We start from the raw sequence: 16,312 nt of genomic DNA, 5'->3' as shown, positions 1-16,312 counted from the left end.
AAACCAACCAGTTGTACTGCTTGACTAAGAAAAAGTTTGTATTCGTGCAACAGAACCTCATATCAATAGAGACATCAGAATTCCAGGGTCAGTCAATGAAAGGGAAACTATATAGGATATACTTTATAGTGCTTAGCCTTTAACTAAAACCCCAGGGAATATTATCAAGGTAAGCAATTATTGACAGCATATATAGCAATTGAGTAATAAGGTAATAGGGTAATTGTTTAATGTATATAGTGGCAGAAGAATAAGAGATTCCTCTACAAACTTCTACAGGGGAGCGCTCCTCTGGAACATTCACAAACAAATTATATTTTGGGGGGAGAACCAGCCCTGGTGCACATGACAAACTGAGGCAATTTCAGCAATGTCGCAAGAACAGGCCGATATTTGTCTCCTGCTGGTGTGTATTATTTTCGGGTTGCACACAACTTTCCAGATTTGAATCACCAGAGGTCCAGGGGCTCTACTCCTGACAGGCCACAAATAATTACCACACTCTCTCTATGTTGTAGTCCATTATATTGCTCTTCTTATCTGTGAGGCCTGAATTGCACTTGATCAAGTGAGGTCACAGTATTTTGACCACAACATAACACTGCTATTTGGAGATTTGATACAAGCTTGTAGGATTACAAGAACATTGTCTTTTTTTTCTAGCCAAATCCACTGAATCCAAAAATATCTATAAATAAATATATAATATCCCTCTTATGGACACACCTCAAGGAGGCAGTGTATTTAAATTCAGAATATCAATAATGGTATAACAGAATGGAGAGATTCTAACAGACAAAGCAAAAATAAATTCACCAGTCTTCTTCCAGTGTAGCTTATTATTATTATTATTATTTTAACTGCATGCGAAGTATTATGTTAAGCACAACTCATCTACTGAAAACACCTGTGTTTAAAAAAAAAAACAGAATCTCACATGTCATTGCACATTCTCAATAACGCCATGAGAGACATTTCAGGCCAATAGGGGAGAGAAGAAAAACCAGCACTCGTAATGATGTTCTGCACAGAGCCACTTGCACAGAGATTCTCTTATGCAGCGTACAATTCTGACAGCTTGTCAATATGACAAAGACAATGAAAAGGAGCAAGCATCTGAGTTTTTGACAGCACTTTAGGGCTATGTATGCAAAGTGATAAAGGACTAGTTTGACGTTTTTTTTCACTGCTCAGTTCATGAAAAATGTTAAGTCATAATATGGCAGGCTTCAAATTTAAATCCATAAGAGATTGCTTTAAATTATTTTGAAATTGTCTTATATAACAACAATCAACTCTGCAGATAAATAATTTTATAGGTTACAGTTCAGAATTCAGTTCTGATCTGACCTGCATTAACCAAATACAATATCCATTACGGTCTGTGTTCACAGTAATATATTTTAATAAAATAGGATTACAAAAAACCCAGCTAATGAATAATGTGAAAATATAATCAATTTACATGTCAAAGGTCAATGTTCTAATTTATAAAAATTTTTCCAAGCAACATATGTTCAAAATCATGACACAATAAAGGATACATCTGTTTAATACTGAAGTACATTCCTTTATTAGCATGTCGGCATTGTTTCACAGGAACATAAAGTAAAAAAACATAAATCAGGGAAGGTAAAGTCTGAAAATCTCTTAAAAAAAAAAATCAACTCATATTTTTAATTAAAAAATATCTTAGGCTAAGAAGCCAAAAAAATATACGTGTATATAGCAGGAAGTAGCACAACGTGTACTACATACTATAGTGCTGCACTTTGTGTACAAGATCAGATAATAACCAGTTTAATAAAATAATGTAAGCTGAATTTCTTTACTGGATATGAATGTAGAGTTTAAAAAAAACTTTTCCCTTGGTGAGAATTATGATGGATTTCAACTATGGTGCTTGGACATTTAAAAACAGCAGTAGTGTATCAATAAGCAGTAAATGCAATAACTCTGCCATATTTCTCCTTTAAGAACAAATGAAAGATGAAAATCATCTTAAGACAAAAAAGGAAAAGGTACAGACTTAGCAATTAAAAGATTTGTAGTGTTTTATTATACTGGTTTTCAAGTGGTCATTAAGTCCATGCATCCGTTTTGAATGATTATGTTGTACATGAAAATTAAGAAAAGAAGAGTAATTGGCCCCAATGCTTTTGCACAGGAGGTTGTCCATTCATGCTATAGCTTTGGCTTCAGGTAAGAAAGCTTCCCAATACTTTATCAGCTGAAGTGACAACAAAGGAAAAGAATTAAATGTCTTATATATAAAATGATTTTAAATGTACTTAAAAAGGGAAAAAAATTTTATACATAAATACATATATTACACATGGTTCTTACCTGCTGCTGCGTCTGTACTAGTGACTCTAGGTATTTAATGATGACAACTTTGAAATCCTTCACTCTTTGTTTCTAGGAGAAACAGATAGTCAGGCAATTCAACTTTGTCATGTAATGAAAAATACTCAACTTAACATTAAGTTAAGGTCACAGGGTTATTAAATGTATGAATAATCCTAAAATAGTCAACTTGTTCACACACTCTTTTTTTCTAAACTTGAGATATAATCAGTGTATAATAAAAACATAATTTTGCCTAAGCAGAAATTCCCAACTAACCTCGAATCTCCCCACTTCCCGTCGAATGTTCTTTGATATCTGCTCGAAATCTCTCTCGCCCTGCTGTACTTTAGCTTCCCACTAAAAAACAAGTCAAAACAGACAAGAAAAACACCATGCTGACAGATATATGACAGATAAAACACTGATCAGCCATAACACTAAATCGTCCTGCCTAACCTGGGGAATTTGAAGGCCAGGTTAACACCATGAACTCATGAGCATGTTCCTCAAACCATTCCTGAACATCTTTGCAATGGAGCAAGGCATATTATTCTGCAAGAAATGGCCAGTGCCATTAGGTAATGCTGTTGCCATATGCAATGTTTACGTGTCCTGCCTTGATAACATTTTGTAGGTACTGACCACAGCATACTAGGAACATCCCACAAAGCCTACTATTCTGAAATTGGCCTGACCTAATCTTTAAAGTTGGGCCCTGTCTAAGTTGCTTAAAGCATTGCGTTAACGTATAATTCCTTCTTCCAACACATAACTTTGGAGAGCAGATTGTTCACTTGTTGCAGAATACTGTATATCTCACTCATTAAAAGGTGCCACTGAAACAAGATAATCATTGATATTTACCTAATCTGCCAGTGGTTTGAATGTTATGGCTGATCTGTTTATATTTATTGATATAAAGTCGTTTTTTGGAATTTTGTTTCAGGATCATTTTACCATGCTATACAACTGGACCAAGGTGAAACTTTTAAAATTAAAATTCCAGGTTAAAAAAAAAATACAGATGGCATTAATAAAGCACAGGAAGACTTTTAGTGATGAGTTACAGGAAGACAGGATGGAAATGATGAGCATCACATTTTCCCCACTTAATGTTTTTGCCTACATCTAAAATTTCCAGTCAAAAAAAGGGCATAAACAAACACAAATAATAAAGAATATCAACCCATGGTTGCTGAGTTGATAACTTGTTCACAGTTAAATTGATTCTACAGCACTAATGCTTCAGTTCCATGTTAAAGCATGGTGCAGTGAAGAAGTCATTATTGGCATGGAACTATTTCTTATGTACATCATACCAGTGAGACACACACATTAAAAGGACCATATCTACTAGTGAAAGAAAAAAAAAACAGAACCAAGGGTCCTACCTCCTCAATCTCCTTTGTGGGGCATGATGGGGAAAATGCAAAAATTAAAAATGCCTGATAATGTTCTGTGGTTTATCAATAATTTATGAACTCTTATTATGTAGGGCAGTAGGATAAATCCAGGAGCTTCATAATCATCAACACCAGGGCTTTCAGTAACAGGGTTGATGCTGAAAACCCACCTGGAGCTTATTTTTTGATACAACCTCTAATGCTATATACAAAGCTATGATGTACTTTTGTCATGTTTGTAATGAAGGTAAAACTTATAGTGCATCTCAGAATGAAAAACTGTGCATGACCAAGTGATGTAAAATGTCAATCTTTTCATTTCTCATTTCAGAATTTATTTATTTTGTTAGTTATTTGCCTGTTTATTTGTTCTCTTATTTATCAACCAACGTTGGTCATGGTTTACCTCCTTTATCTCATCCTTGGCCTGCTGGAGCTTATCGGGCTTGTTGGCATACTGTAGCTTAGCTTCAGCTTCTCTCTTTCGTTGCAGCATGAGCTGAGCATCCTGCCATTTGGACCATGTTTTCATGCGCTGGTCAAATACACCCTAAGGAGCATAAGGAGTGAAAACATGGGCTTTTAATGGGGCCATAAAGTTGTGATATTTGAATTAGAGTGCTCTTTGCCGCATGAGCCAATCCAAGAAACCTCCCAATTCAACAGGAACAGGAAATAATCTTTCTCACCTTTACAGCAGTGATAAGCCGTACATAGTCACCAAGTAGCTCAGAGAACACATAGAAGTCAGCATAGGCCTGTTCCTGATGCAGCTGATCAATCTTCTCCTCCACCTCGGCAAGTTGAGAGAGGGCTCGCGACAAAGCAGTGTGGTCCTCCGAATTTCCCAGCATGGCGGCACTTTTGGCAAATGATGCAGTGTTCATAGACAACTCTGGGGCAGAGACAGATAAAGTGACTTAGACAAATTGGCTACTACTGTTACTGAACCACTGAATTCCATCTAATTTCACTTGTCAGTTAAAATCTGACAGCATAAACAAGCAAAAAAAAAAAAAGCAGGTCTGTTAGTCATGGCTGACGAAAGAAATTGTATTACATCCAAACGTTGTTTGAAAAGGTGATACTATTAGTTGTGTGTAATAATTTTTCAAGAAAAGTAAAAGTGTCGCTATTATACTTAAACAGTACAGCGACCATACAATGCAAACATTATAATGGGCCAATTTTATGACAAGCAGTAATTTATGTACAATAAATTTTATCCCAGAACATATTTACCCTAGGGGATATTTCTCTTTCAGCTGTACTGCTACATTAACAAAATCTGCAACTGCACACTTCGTGGGTGAATACAAAAGTTTAGCACTTTTCTGTGTCTTTAAAATAATTCCAAGGGGATATAAAAAATTCATTACATTTCATTTCAGTAAAGAGTTACTTCAACGGGGGCAAATAAATTCCCCTTTCTGATATATGAAAATAATAGCTTTGAGATCTTATTTCAGAATAATAGCTGAGGTTTACTCCATCTATTCTTAACTGTAGCAGATTTTCAGTTGGTTAAATATTTACACACACTTTGTTATCTTTAAGTCATTTTGATATGCTAAGGTATGCTTAGGATCAGTTGTCCCAAAATTTTGTACAGCTCAGCCAGGGTAGTGTGCCTCTTTGTTTGGACATGCTTTTTCAGGTCAGTCAACCAGTCCATTTCCAGTAAATCATCATGTCCCCACATCATCATGCTGCCGCTGCCACTTCCACACTTCACAGTTGGGAGGGTGTTTTTCAAATGAAAAGCCTTCTTCTTTTTTCTCCATGTATAGCTCTGATATTTATGGACAAACCATGCAATTATTGTTCCATCCTACCAAATAAAATTTCTCCAAAAGAATAAATCTTAAATTTTGGATCACATCTAAACTTCAGTATCTATATTATGGACTTTGAGCAGGGATTTCTTCCTCACATGACAGCCTTTCAGGACATGGGTATATAGGACTCGCTTACATTTACATTTTACATTTAGGCATTTGGCAGACGCTCTTATCCAGAGCGACTTACATTTTTATCTCATTATACATCTGAGCAGTTGAGGGTTAAGGGCCTTGCTCAAGGGCCCAACAGTGGCAACTTGGTGGTTGTGGGGTTTGAACCTGGGATCTTCCGAACCGTAATTCAATGCCTTAACCACTGAGCTACCCCTGGCCCTTAATGTTAACATTAACATGTTAATGTCGCTTAATGTTAGATGCACATACTTTGGTACCTGATGCTTCAAAGTTCTTCACAGGTTATTTTGTTATTGTCTTGGGGTTCAGTTGAACCTTTCAGTTCAAGTTCATTAATCTCTTCGAGGTAACTTTTACCTTCCTCCAGGATGATGTACAATCTCTGTGGATTTTTATATATGCCTACAACTGTTTGCACAGATGCTCATACTTAGTTTTGAGGACAACAATGTTGTCTCTTTTTCTGCTGGATCTGAATACAGCGATAGTTGCAACTGACTCCTAATTATGACAAGGAACCAATCAGACATTTCTAAAAAAAATAATAATAATCCCCCAGATCGACAACTTGAATTCCGTTATAAATTAAGAATTAAATAAATCTAATAATCTATTTTTATTTTGCAAAACTTTTTTTTATGTAAACAAAGAAAATGCTTGATTGACTGGCCAAAAGAAATGTATGATAACACTTTTGGCCTTAACTGTGATTAATGAAGACAGTAAATAATTTAAAAGGCAAAAGATTTTGAAGATATGTTTTTTAGCAGAGGTCATAAAGCATTTATGTAATTCACTTTGGGTCAGAGTGTCGGTCAAATTCTCTAAATATATAGTTTGTTAGTAATTTATATGGTTTTCTTATTTATCTACTTTATTTATCTACTCGTTTTAATATACATTACTTGGAATGTCTGTTGCCGCTTAATGTATGCTGTTAATGTTTTTTATTATCTTTAAGAAATACTCGTGAACTTTTTTTGTTTGTTTTTGTCTTTGTACTTTTAACCTGCCAAACCCAGTAATTGATACTTTACACTGTAAAGCAAAACGCCAATCATAAATTAAAGCATTTATTCATCAGAATCACCTTTAATTAATAAAGCAGTTGTTTATGGGGCCTCTTTATACTTTATCTTGTGTTAAACAGATGATAAAAGAGCATAACTATGTTACAACAATTGTAAAATTGATTAATATTTATTAATTTATCAGAATAAATAATTATTTGGAAACAGAAATTACTTAGAAGGAAATATTAGCAACTTGTTAGAGATTTACTGTAGTTTGTTATATATTTAGATTAAATACATTTTATGGTGGTGTTTCCTTCTAACAAGTTGCTAATCTTGTCAAAGTACTTAAGTCTTTTAAGTACTTAGCTATGAATGTAGGACTACACAACCCCTTACAGTATGCTGAAATGTTACCAAATCTTAGGTTTACTACATATGGTATGTTGCTTCACTTTAAAATTCATAGGTCAGAAGTTAAAGGGTAAAAATTACCTTTCCTATGACAAACCAATGATTCCACACTGGCAAGTAGTTTTCTAAGCTGGATGTCAAGGTTCTCAAACTGCTGTTGTTTCTCTTCAAACCACTTTATAAAGAGGAGTGTCAGAAAAAGAAACAATGAAAAAAGACACCAGGGTAAAGCACTACCACAAAATGTAAAAAAAAGTTCAATTAGGATTTTTTTTTAATGTGACTGGTGTTTATAATCATTTGATAAAAATGATTGTGCATGTCTAGAGTTAACTCTAGCCACAAAGGGTAGGAGACACATGCCTCCACATCATTGCTCTGTCTCTCTCTCACTGGCGTGAGGATCTTAGAATTCGAGCCAGAGAGCAGCTCATTAATTCGTCTCATTATTCAAGACCAAAAATCAGCCCCTTACCGCATCCGATTCATTCATCTTGATTGTCATTTTGTTGACAGCGTCGGCCGCTTTGTTTACCATCCTCAATATTCCGGCCCCACTCAGTGCCTGGGTGCTAACTGCTCGCGGCAGCTAAGATAAAATGACAAATAAGGGCAAACAAACCAGTTAACAGGCCGGGGCCTGGACCCAATCCCACAGGGAGCTTCACTCGCTCTTGTCTCACCTATACTGCAGACCTAGACCATGAAAAGCCTGTGGTTTTCTCTACTCCCATACATTTTAATGCTCGATTCAATTTAGTGCATTTCGCCCCTAGAAAATTCTCAAAGGGCCGACGGGCACAAATAGCTTTCAATTGCCCTCGGACCATTTAGCACCATAAAATCACTAGGGTTTTCTTTTACAATTACATTAATGTAGTTTCCTCAGGAATGTGGTAATCCACTAGAAATAACCTAAGAGTTGACCTTAAGTGTAAAGGACTCCTTTGATGATCTAAACTAAGTGTTAGGCGCAAGTATTTTATTTACAACACATATGATGAACTAGAAAAATTCTAATTAAAACATTATAAAACATTTGCATAGATCATGAACAATACCTCTGTGTTTTCCAAGAACTGAATGACATCATGATCTTTTAGCAAAGCAGGATGATTCACTGTTCTCATCAGATATCTATTAAAAGAATGATAAATACATTGCTTGCATTAAAATCCTTCTTTCAAAGCGATTACCAAAAGGAATGTAAAATAATGTCGCCACAGATGCCTGTAACCAGTATAAAATTATGTGGAGTTTGTTTCTTCCATTTGCTCAACGTCGTAGACAGTACATTATATTAAACTATTTCTCAAGCCTTGAAAAAATCTTACGTGTACTGCTCAGAAATTAAGGGGCTTGGCAATCAAGATTCAGTTCTTTAACAAATGAAGTCTATAAGCTGACATCCAGAGGCCCTGTCTAAGCCACTGACCTTCACATCAATCAATGGGCTGATAAAAAGGGCAGAGAAATGTCAGCGCCTCACTTAACTTTAAGTTTTATTCGATTCATCAGACAGCGCAAAACCAGCAGTACAGCGGAAATCGTACAAGCGTACAAAGCGGTGAACATGTGCACTCAGGAGAAAACTGCCAGCATGAGCCTGCACTGAACACTGACAGCATGAACCCTCCTGAGCTTGGTGATAATTATTTATCTAATACTTGTTGGTTAACCTTTCGTCTACAAAAGACCAGAACATGAATGCTCTTTCTATTTGATCTGTTTTCAAGTTAAAAAAAAAAAAAAAGGTTCGGCCAAAGCTTTGTTTGTTTCAAGAAGCAGGAGAGACTTTTACAATACCTTTCCAAAGCAGCTCTTCTTTTCTCCACAAATTCTGCAGATGACAAGTCCTCTTTTCCAACCTTCACTTTTGTCATTCCTAAAAGTTTCAACAAAAAGAAAAGAGCATAAAAGTTTACAATACTAAAAAATGTGACATGTTTAAGAGCAAATCACTTGCACTTCTTTTTAAACATACCCACGATGCTTTTCTCTGGTGCAGGAGGGACTATGTAGCCAACGTGCATGTACTTGGAAGCCAATTTGCTATGCAGTCCCAGGAAATCACTGAATCTCCTTTTGACAGAAAACTCATTTCTACTGAAAAGGTTCAGGGAGGTCTAAAAGAAGAAAAAAATAATGTCAATATACAGACTCATTTTCACATAAAATGATCCAATGTAATGATCCAGATTTAGAATTTATAAGCATAACTACTGTAATATTGGAAAATTTCATGTCAGTAACATATGGGCGACAAATCTTGATGCAACTTTTCAAAAAAGTATGGTGGTCTGTTTGGGAAGGTGCAGCTCTTTCTGCTTTTACAGCCAGGTTCAAACAATCAATATGGAACATAACAACAGAAATGTTTTAGGAAAGTAATTCACAGTGGTGTGTTGTGATATGACAAACCATATGAGCCTAATTTATCCTTGAACTACCATGGAACCAGTACAACATGAACAGCATTATTTACATACTTGCCTGAGTAACTTATGCACATCTGGAGGATTAAAAATCCACGTTTATTACAGTTGGACTAGAGCTGAAACAATGCATTGACGTAATGAATTACTTAAATACGCCAACTTGTGTGGAATGCTTCGATGCCTTGCAATGTTTACTTTCATTCCCATTTATGGCTGCGCATAGTGAAAACAAGACTTTATCCCCAAAAGCCCAAACCGACTGTCAAAAGTATGGGAATTATTTAAACAGAGACCTAATAAAATGGTGCTCTGCATGCTGTGCAAAACAAAAATGACCTGTCACAGCAGCACAACTGCAGCAAGGACACCCTAGAGCTCTCCATCCTTGAAACAATAAGGCAGTGGGGTACATATTTATTACAGTGAGTAACCTGATTGCTGTATCAGTGTCTGGGAGTTGCTGCGTTCTTATCGGTTGTGTTTTAGACAACAACGCAACATAAGACTCTCTAGAGCAGATGCTAATGGCTTTTACAGAAATGTCGCATTCTAGCATATTTGCAAGTTTTAAGCAGTTTGTTTTCACATAAAACTAAATGGCATAGATATCCTCCCTGTTATGCTATAAGTCAGTGTATGCCTTTTACAGATAACTAAAACAGTTAGATTTCTGGTAAATTATTGGCACTCGCTATTTAAGTAAATCATATTCATTAGAATATTAAACACCTTTCCTTATTAGACCTACATAAAGTGCAAAATTTTCTATATAAATTTCTCACATAGGCACAATTAATCATTATATTAATCAACTAATCAAAAACAATATTATTAATAAATAACGAAGTACTTCAAGAAGAAGAACAAGAAGAAAATATATTTAGTTGCAGTTTTTTTCTAATAAATGATTTAATTCACAACAACATTAAACACCTGTCTCATTTTCTCATAAAAGATTTTGTACAACTGGTTTAATTGAGTTTTCTAAATATCTTTCATCTTACATTAAAACATTAACTAATCTTAAAGGAAAATAATAAAACAGACCTTTTTTGTACATTTGAGTGCTACATGAGGACTTTTTTTAAAGCCCAAACTAACAATAACAAAAAAGTCAATAAAATTTTATTTGTATACCACTTTTAACAATAGTCATTGTCATGAAGCAGCTTTACTATCTCTCTCTTTCTCTCTCTCTCTCTCTCTCTCTATATATATATATATATACACACTAAAATATTTATATACTAAAATTATTTTTTTGTTGTTTCTGATGGACAAGCTGGGAAACCAGTTAGGACTCAAAAACTAGGAAAGTATTATAGAAAGTGATTTGAAAAACAATCCTATAGTTAGTGTCGCTTAGGTACTTAAATAAAAAAAAAACAACAACAACAACAACAATCACTTCGATAGTAGTCTGAGAACCCCTGCTCTACTATAACGATGTGAGAAATCACTCACCTTGGTCGTCACTTTATATGCCATATAAGCATTCATTCCATCACCTTAAAGAGAAAAACAGATTTAAATCGATATCTTCATTAAATTATTTTGAGTGATTATTTTGCTGATTCACAAAATAGCAGTTGTAAATAAAGCTTATCAAAATGTATTTTTGCACTTTATAATATAATGAGCAGAGACATTTTACTACACTCTTTTTCACTCTAAATCTAAACTCTTTTGTTGGTGTTACAGTAAGCAGTGCTACTATACAACCACACATTAATGAAACTAATACTGCATTCTCATAACTGTGGGCATGTTTGATTAAAATGTTTTTTGGTTTCTGACCACCTTTGTTAAGCGGTCAAACATTGCTATTTAGTGATTATACAAATCCCTAAATGAGCAGTTCCCAGTTCTGTTTCAAAACACTTCTGCCCAAACATGCCCACATTGTCTGAGGAGGACCCAGTTAATTAACTGTTTTGGAATCAAATGTGTATTAAAGTGGGAAAACAACAAAATGTGGAGGCAGCTGTAGTCTAAGGCTATTGCTTTAACACATGCATTTCTAGAGAGGGCTAGAGACCAAGTCCTATACCTGATAACATTTGAAAAGGTCTATTGATTTTACAATGTATACTGTAGCACCTTACCACCCCACCATAAACCAGCTAGCCATACAAAACAGCCTCAGATGCCAAAAGGCCCGCTTAACAAATGCGACAGCAGTATACAGAGAGGAAGCTCAACTAAAACTTACCGACTTTCTCTGGATCAGATACTGTTATCTGCATATCAAATGTGTCCCCTTTCTCTTCAGCTTCTTCATCCTGTGAAATCAGAGGAAAGTCACTAGGAAATCAGCCTTTTCCTCAACAGGATTTAGAGATAGGAAATGAGTCTGCAGTTTAATAGGAATTTAGGAAAATCTAAATCCATTTACACTGATGGTGCAAAGTTTATTTTTTTTTAAACCAGACTAAACATAGAGAAAGATGGTTTCTTTTAATTCACAGTGCCAGTGGAACAAGCCACACTTTTTAAATAATAATTAAACATAATATAAACAGTTTTTTTAATTTTTATCTTTTCATATATTTCAACCAGTGGTTACATTTATGTAAGCATTTTATTACAGATTTAATATTATTTTACTACTTTACAAAATCCTTTACCTCATCTAGAGAGCCAAAGGCTTCGACTGTTGGAGTAATAATGCCTGTGGGAGTGACTGGTGTGATGGCAGGAGATGGGCCATCAGACAGGATGGGTTCCCTCTCTGGACTGTCCAGTGACACTTCCTCTGTTGCTTCTTTGGTGATAGAATGAAACAAATCAAGTCAATCACATAATTTTTCAGATTCAATCATCTGACAGTTAAGGACTATGAAAATACACATACCATGACTCAAAATTCTAAATATATGACTCAAAATATAAGACTTCCAAATTCCTTATTCAAAAGGGCAGCATATGTCTCAAAATGTGCCATGATCCTTTTTAAATAGGGCAGAGTGACCAAAATTAGAAACATCACTAAGTAAACAGTTTTGCCTGTTCAGCCCCCAAATCATACACCAACCACAGACTATACCATCAAACTAATAAACAAAATCATTCAGCTAAAGCTCAGATTTATGGAGCAAATAAAATAAATAGCAATATGTTTTCATGTTAGAAATGGCATGCAAGCATGTCTTATCACCGCTATGTTATCTTTACAAATCCATCCACAAATGTCTGTGTTCATGTCAAGTCCTAAAAAGATACAACTTCTTTCAATCCTCAACAAACTCACACCATTTTTCATACCAGGAAAGAGGTCCTCTTGGTCATCATCTAAAAATATTTCTTGTTTAGGTCCATTCGTGTTTGTGCTGATGTCTTCTGCAGGCAAACTGGCTGGCTCTGGAGAAGTGGGGCTGGACTGTTAACAAAATACAAAAGCAAGTGTTGACGCAACAGTATTATTAACATGTCTGATAAATTACTGCAAGTTAACTTTACACACTATAAGCAAAAAAGCAGCTTTTTATTAAAGAGAGCAAATGTAGTGTTAAAAGTGCATAAGAGGATAAGCCAGTTCTACTTGCTCACACACAAACTGCAAGTGCAAACTAAGATTCAACATATCGGGCATAATCTAAGTTTGCTTAGGTTAAGTCAAGGAGAACCAAAACTAATTTGTCAGTCTACAGTAGCACATTTAATTCGGATATCGGTTGGGTCTGATATGGGATTTAAGCACATGACTTGCTGGACTTTATACACCGATTATGCCTTTTATGCATGGTATTGCACAATTAATTGGAAATTTAATATTATCTTGATATTTCAGTGTGGCAAACTATTCATAGGTGAACATTATGCTGTGTATTATGACTACACAAATCTAATTGCACATCCCAATTTTATAGACAGGCTATGATTTCATAGACAGAAAACTTGGTAATATTAAAATGTTACCATACATTTGGTGGTAAAACTACAGAAAATTACAACAAAATTTTAAAGAAGGTTTTTTTTTTTTTTAACTGTTTCGATATCAATTTTAATATTAAAGTCAAAAGTGTGGTATTAATATGAATGTAGCAGATGTTCAAGGCATTATTCTGTCCATTAAATTATATATAAACATACACACACACACACACACACACACACACATGATTAAATGACATGATTACTTTTTACAGTGCCCTTACAAGTATGTGTAGGCCTTTTCCCAAAAACTCAAAAAATTCTATAACTTTTTTAAAACAATCTTACTGATCATGGTCTACAGTTAGAATGTATTCACAGACTTTTTTGCCCTTTGTGTCAGACTCTAGTAGTCCATTACATAACCTAACATGAGAGGACAGTTAATGTTCACACCCAGTTTCCAACAGTATGATAGGCAGTTAATGTTTTTCTGTAAACAGCCCCTATGGCATACTGCCCACAAGTGAAACTTTTCACAGAATAAATGACAATAAGCTCAATTAGAAGACGTTTTACACCTCTGACCTTTTCCCCCACCTCCTTTTCCTTCCTTCCTCATTTCTCTGTTCAAAAAACTGCTGACACTGTAAATTCTGGCGACCCAAATGATATCTTGTTCAACCAAACTGTAAAACTGTCACATGCTCGCTGCTGCTGTCACCTGCCCAGTCCTACTATTTAAGGCGGTCAGATTACAGGGGAACTACCTTAAATTGTACAGAGTACTTAAATTATGGAGGCCTATGGGAGGTTATAAGTCTTATTATCTTTGAATTGCACTGAGGCCTTAATTGTCTAAATAAAAGGAAGATAGATCATCTATATATATAAATGATTCGACTTAACGGTTAAAACTCACTAGTCTTACGATGACCTATTAAGATTATTTAGAACGGTTCGTTTAACCAAATGCATTAATAATGTTTAAACTATTACTGGGCAGCTAACTTTTATGAAAATACTTAACCGCATCCAATTTTAATTGTCGACGTGACTCTTTGGAATTGTAATACTCCTGCGTTACTCGAGCGCAGACTTGATGTTCATATATGACGCCCGCTCATGCGCACTAGCAATGTTTGTGGGCTAATACATTTAAATGAATATTGTTGACTACGTTGTAATAACACAAAATCAAAAATTATAATCCTGTACAAGGTACCGATTAAATTGAATGTCAACGTCCATGTATGGCAGCAAGTATATTTTTCCAAATATCTAATTCTGTGTCTGTTGACTTTCTAAGAGCTGCCTCTATGCTAGCTAATGATTTGAGACGCTAGCCACCTGGTTAATGCTCCTACCTGCTCTATTGTAGTAACGGCGCTTGCAAAAAGATCTTCCTCATCCTCCACTTCCACAAAGTCTGCCTGTCCTCCATCTGCCAACGGTGGGGGCTCCCGCTCTCCTGCCATCTTCTCCTTATAGTAATAACGGTTAGAGCAAACTCTATGATTAGAGACAGGAGGTTCCCAGGCTGTCATGTGATCTGCAGGAACAGTTCAGTCTTATGACAGTTGTGGCGCTTCCATTGAAAACACGCTCCGCCCTCAACAGCGAAAGACTGACAGCCAAAGTGTGTCTTTATTTTATCTGGCAAATATAAAAATGTTTATAAATGAGTAGTAAAAGAAAATTAGGATAACAACAGTACACCCTACATACATTTTACTAAACACTCACTCTCACTCATCCTCTATACCGCTTTATCCTGTATTCAGGGTCGCGGGACCTGGAGCCTATCCCAGGAGGCGTAGGGCACGAGGAAGGGTACACCCTGGACAGGGTGCCAATCTATCGCAGGGCACATGCACATACACACACTCACACACCCATTCACACACAACGGGCAATTTGGAAACGCCAATTAGCCTAACCTGCATATCTTTGGACTGTGGGAGGAAACCGGTGTACCCAGAGGAAACCATATTACTAAACAGTGGCTGTAATAATCAGTGGCTGCAATAATCCATCTACCAAAGTCATACATTTTTTGTTTTTAGAATATAAGAAATGTATAATTTAACGTTTATTAATAAAAGAAATTTATGGATATTTCGCACTGGTCATAGGAATGTGACTTTTGTTTTATATCTGAGTTTACTATATTATACACACCCACAAAATTATAGACACATATATATAGTATATACTGTATAATGTCCCCAATATATAATGTCACTGTTCGTCCATGACATTTGTAGATGTGAACAAATCGAGGAAGTAGCTTATGTGTATTTGTTATCACAAAAATTAGACACTGCAGTACACCAGATTAATGTTTACAATTATATACATTATTTCCATTGTGTAAGTGAATGTTTAAAATGTCCAAAGTCATATTGTATATTGTATGTGTGCACGTGTGGGGGTGCAAATGAGTCAGCCTCACCGGTTTCAGTGAATTAGTTTAGGAGCACGATGATACAAAATGGATTTCCTGTAAAGATGTCCTGATGGTGAATAAACACAATTTTGGAAAATCGTCAACGAGACCGAGTTTACAGTCCAATACAGCTGTAAGACAAAATAGCGCACATGCACACAGTAAACGCCATGTGGAGCTGTCCTCCTCTCAACATTTTCCCGGGTTCCCTTTAAACGATGTCAGCTCACCCTGCTGTGTCACGGCGTTTGAAGGCGCAGTACCACAAGTGTATAATGTGAAACCAAAACACCAACTTGTTTGTTTGTTTGTTTGTTTTTTATGCTTTACATTGTTTATTTGTGTCAAATGTGTATAAGACTCACTTTGTCACACTTATGCACAAATCTGATTTATG

At 35.6% G+C, this 16,312-nt stretch overlaps 1 protein-coding gene across 1 annotated transcript; it reads right to left on the bottom strand.

The window, feature by feature from the left end:
* Positions 1 to 1,549: 1,549 nt before the first annotated feature.
* Positions 1,550 to 15,035, bottom strand: snx2 (sorting nexin 2). Its single transcript, XM_053504145.1, has 15 exons — positions 14,834 to 15,035; positions 12,858 to 12,972; positions 12,221 to 12,357; positions 11,806 to 11,875; positions 11,058 to 11,101; positions 9,140 to 9,281; positions 8,962 to 9,040; positions 8,217 to 8,292; positions 7,631 to 7,744; positions 7,237 to 7,330; positions 4,442 to 4,647; positions 4,159 to 4,302; positions 2,626 to 2,706; positions 2,347 to 2,418; positions 1,550 to 2,230 (listed from the first exon to the last, which is right to left on the bottom strand). Exons 1-15 carry the CDS (start codon positions 15,011 to 15,013, stop codon positions 2,180 to 2,182), a joined length of 1,605 nt encoding a protein of 534 aa, XP_053360120.1. The 5' UTR covers positions 15,014 to 15,035; the 3' UTR covers positions 1,550 to 2,179.
* Positions 15,036 to 16,312: the final 1,277 nt, after the last annotated feature.

This window comes from Clarias gariepinus, chromosome 9 (genome assembly GCF_024256425.1).
Source record: "Clarias gariepinus isolate MV-2021 ecotype Netherlands chromosome 9, CGAR_prim_01v2, whole genome shotgun sequence".
NCBI lineage: Eukaryota > Metazoa > Chordata > Actinopteri > Siluriformes > Clariidae > Clarias > Clarias gariepinus.
The sequence above is the reverse complement of the archived record's forward strand: the minus strand, read 5'-3'. Positions and strand labels throughout refer to the sequence as shown.

Coding starts and splice junctions, on each gene's coding strand:
- snx2 (XM_053504145.1), bottom strand. CDS start 15,013: ATGACAGCCTGGGAACCTCCTGTCTCTAATCATAGAGTTTGCTCTAAC. Junction 8,293..8,961: donor AGAAGAGCTGCTTTGGAAAG/GTATTGTAAAAG, acceptor TTCTTTTAATAG/ATATCTGATGAGAACAGTGA. Junction 7,745..8,216: donor AGTTCTTGGAAAACACAGAG/GTATTGTTCATG, acceptor ATTTTATCTTAG/CTGCCGCGAGCAGTTAGCAC.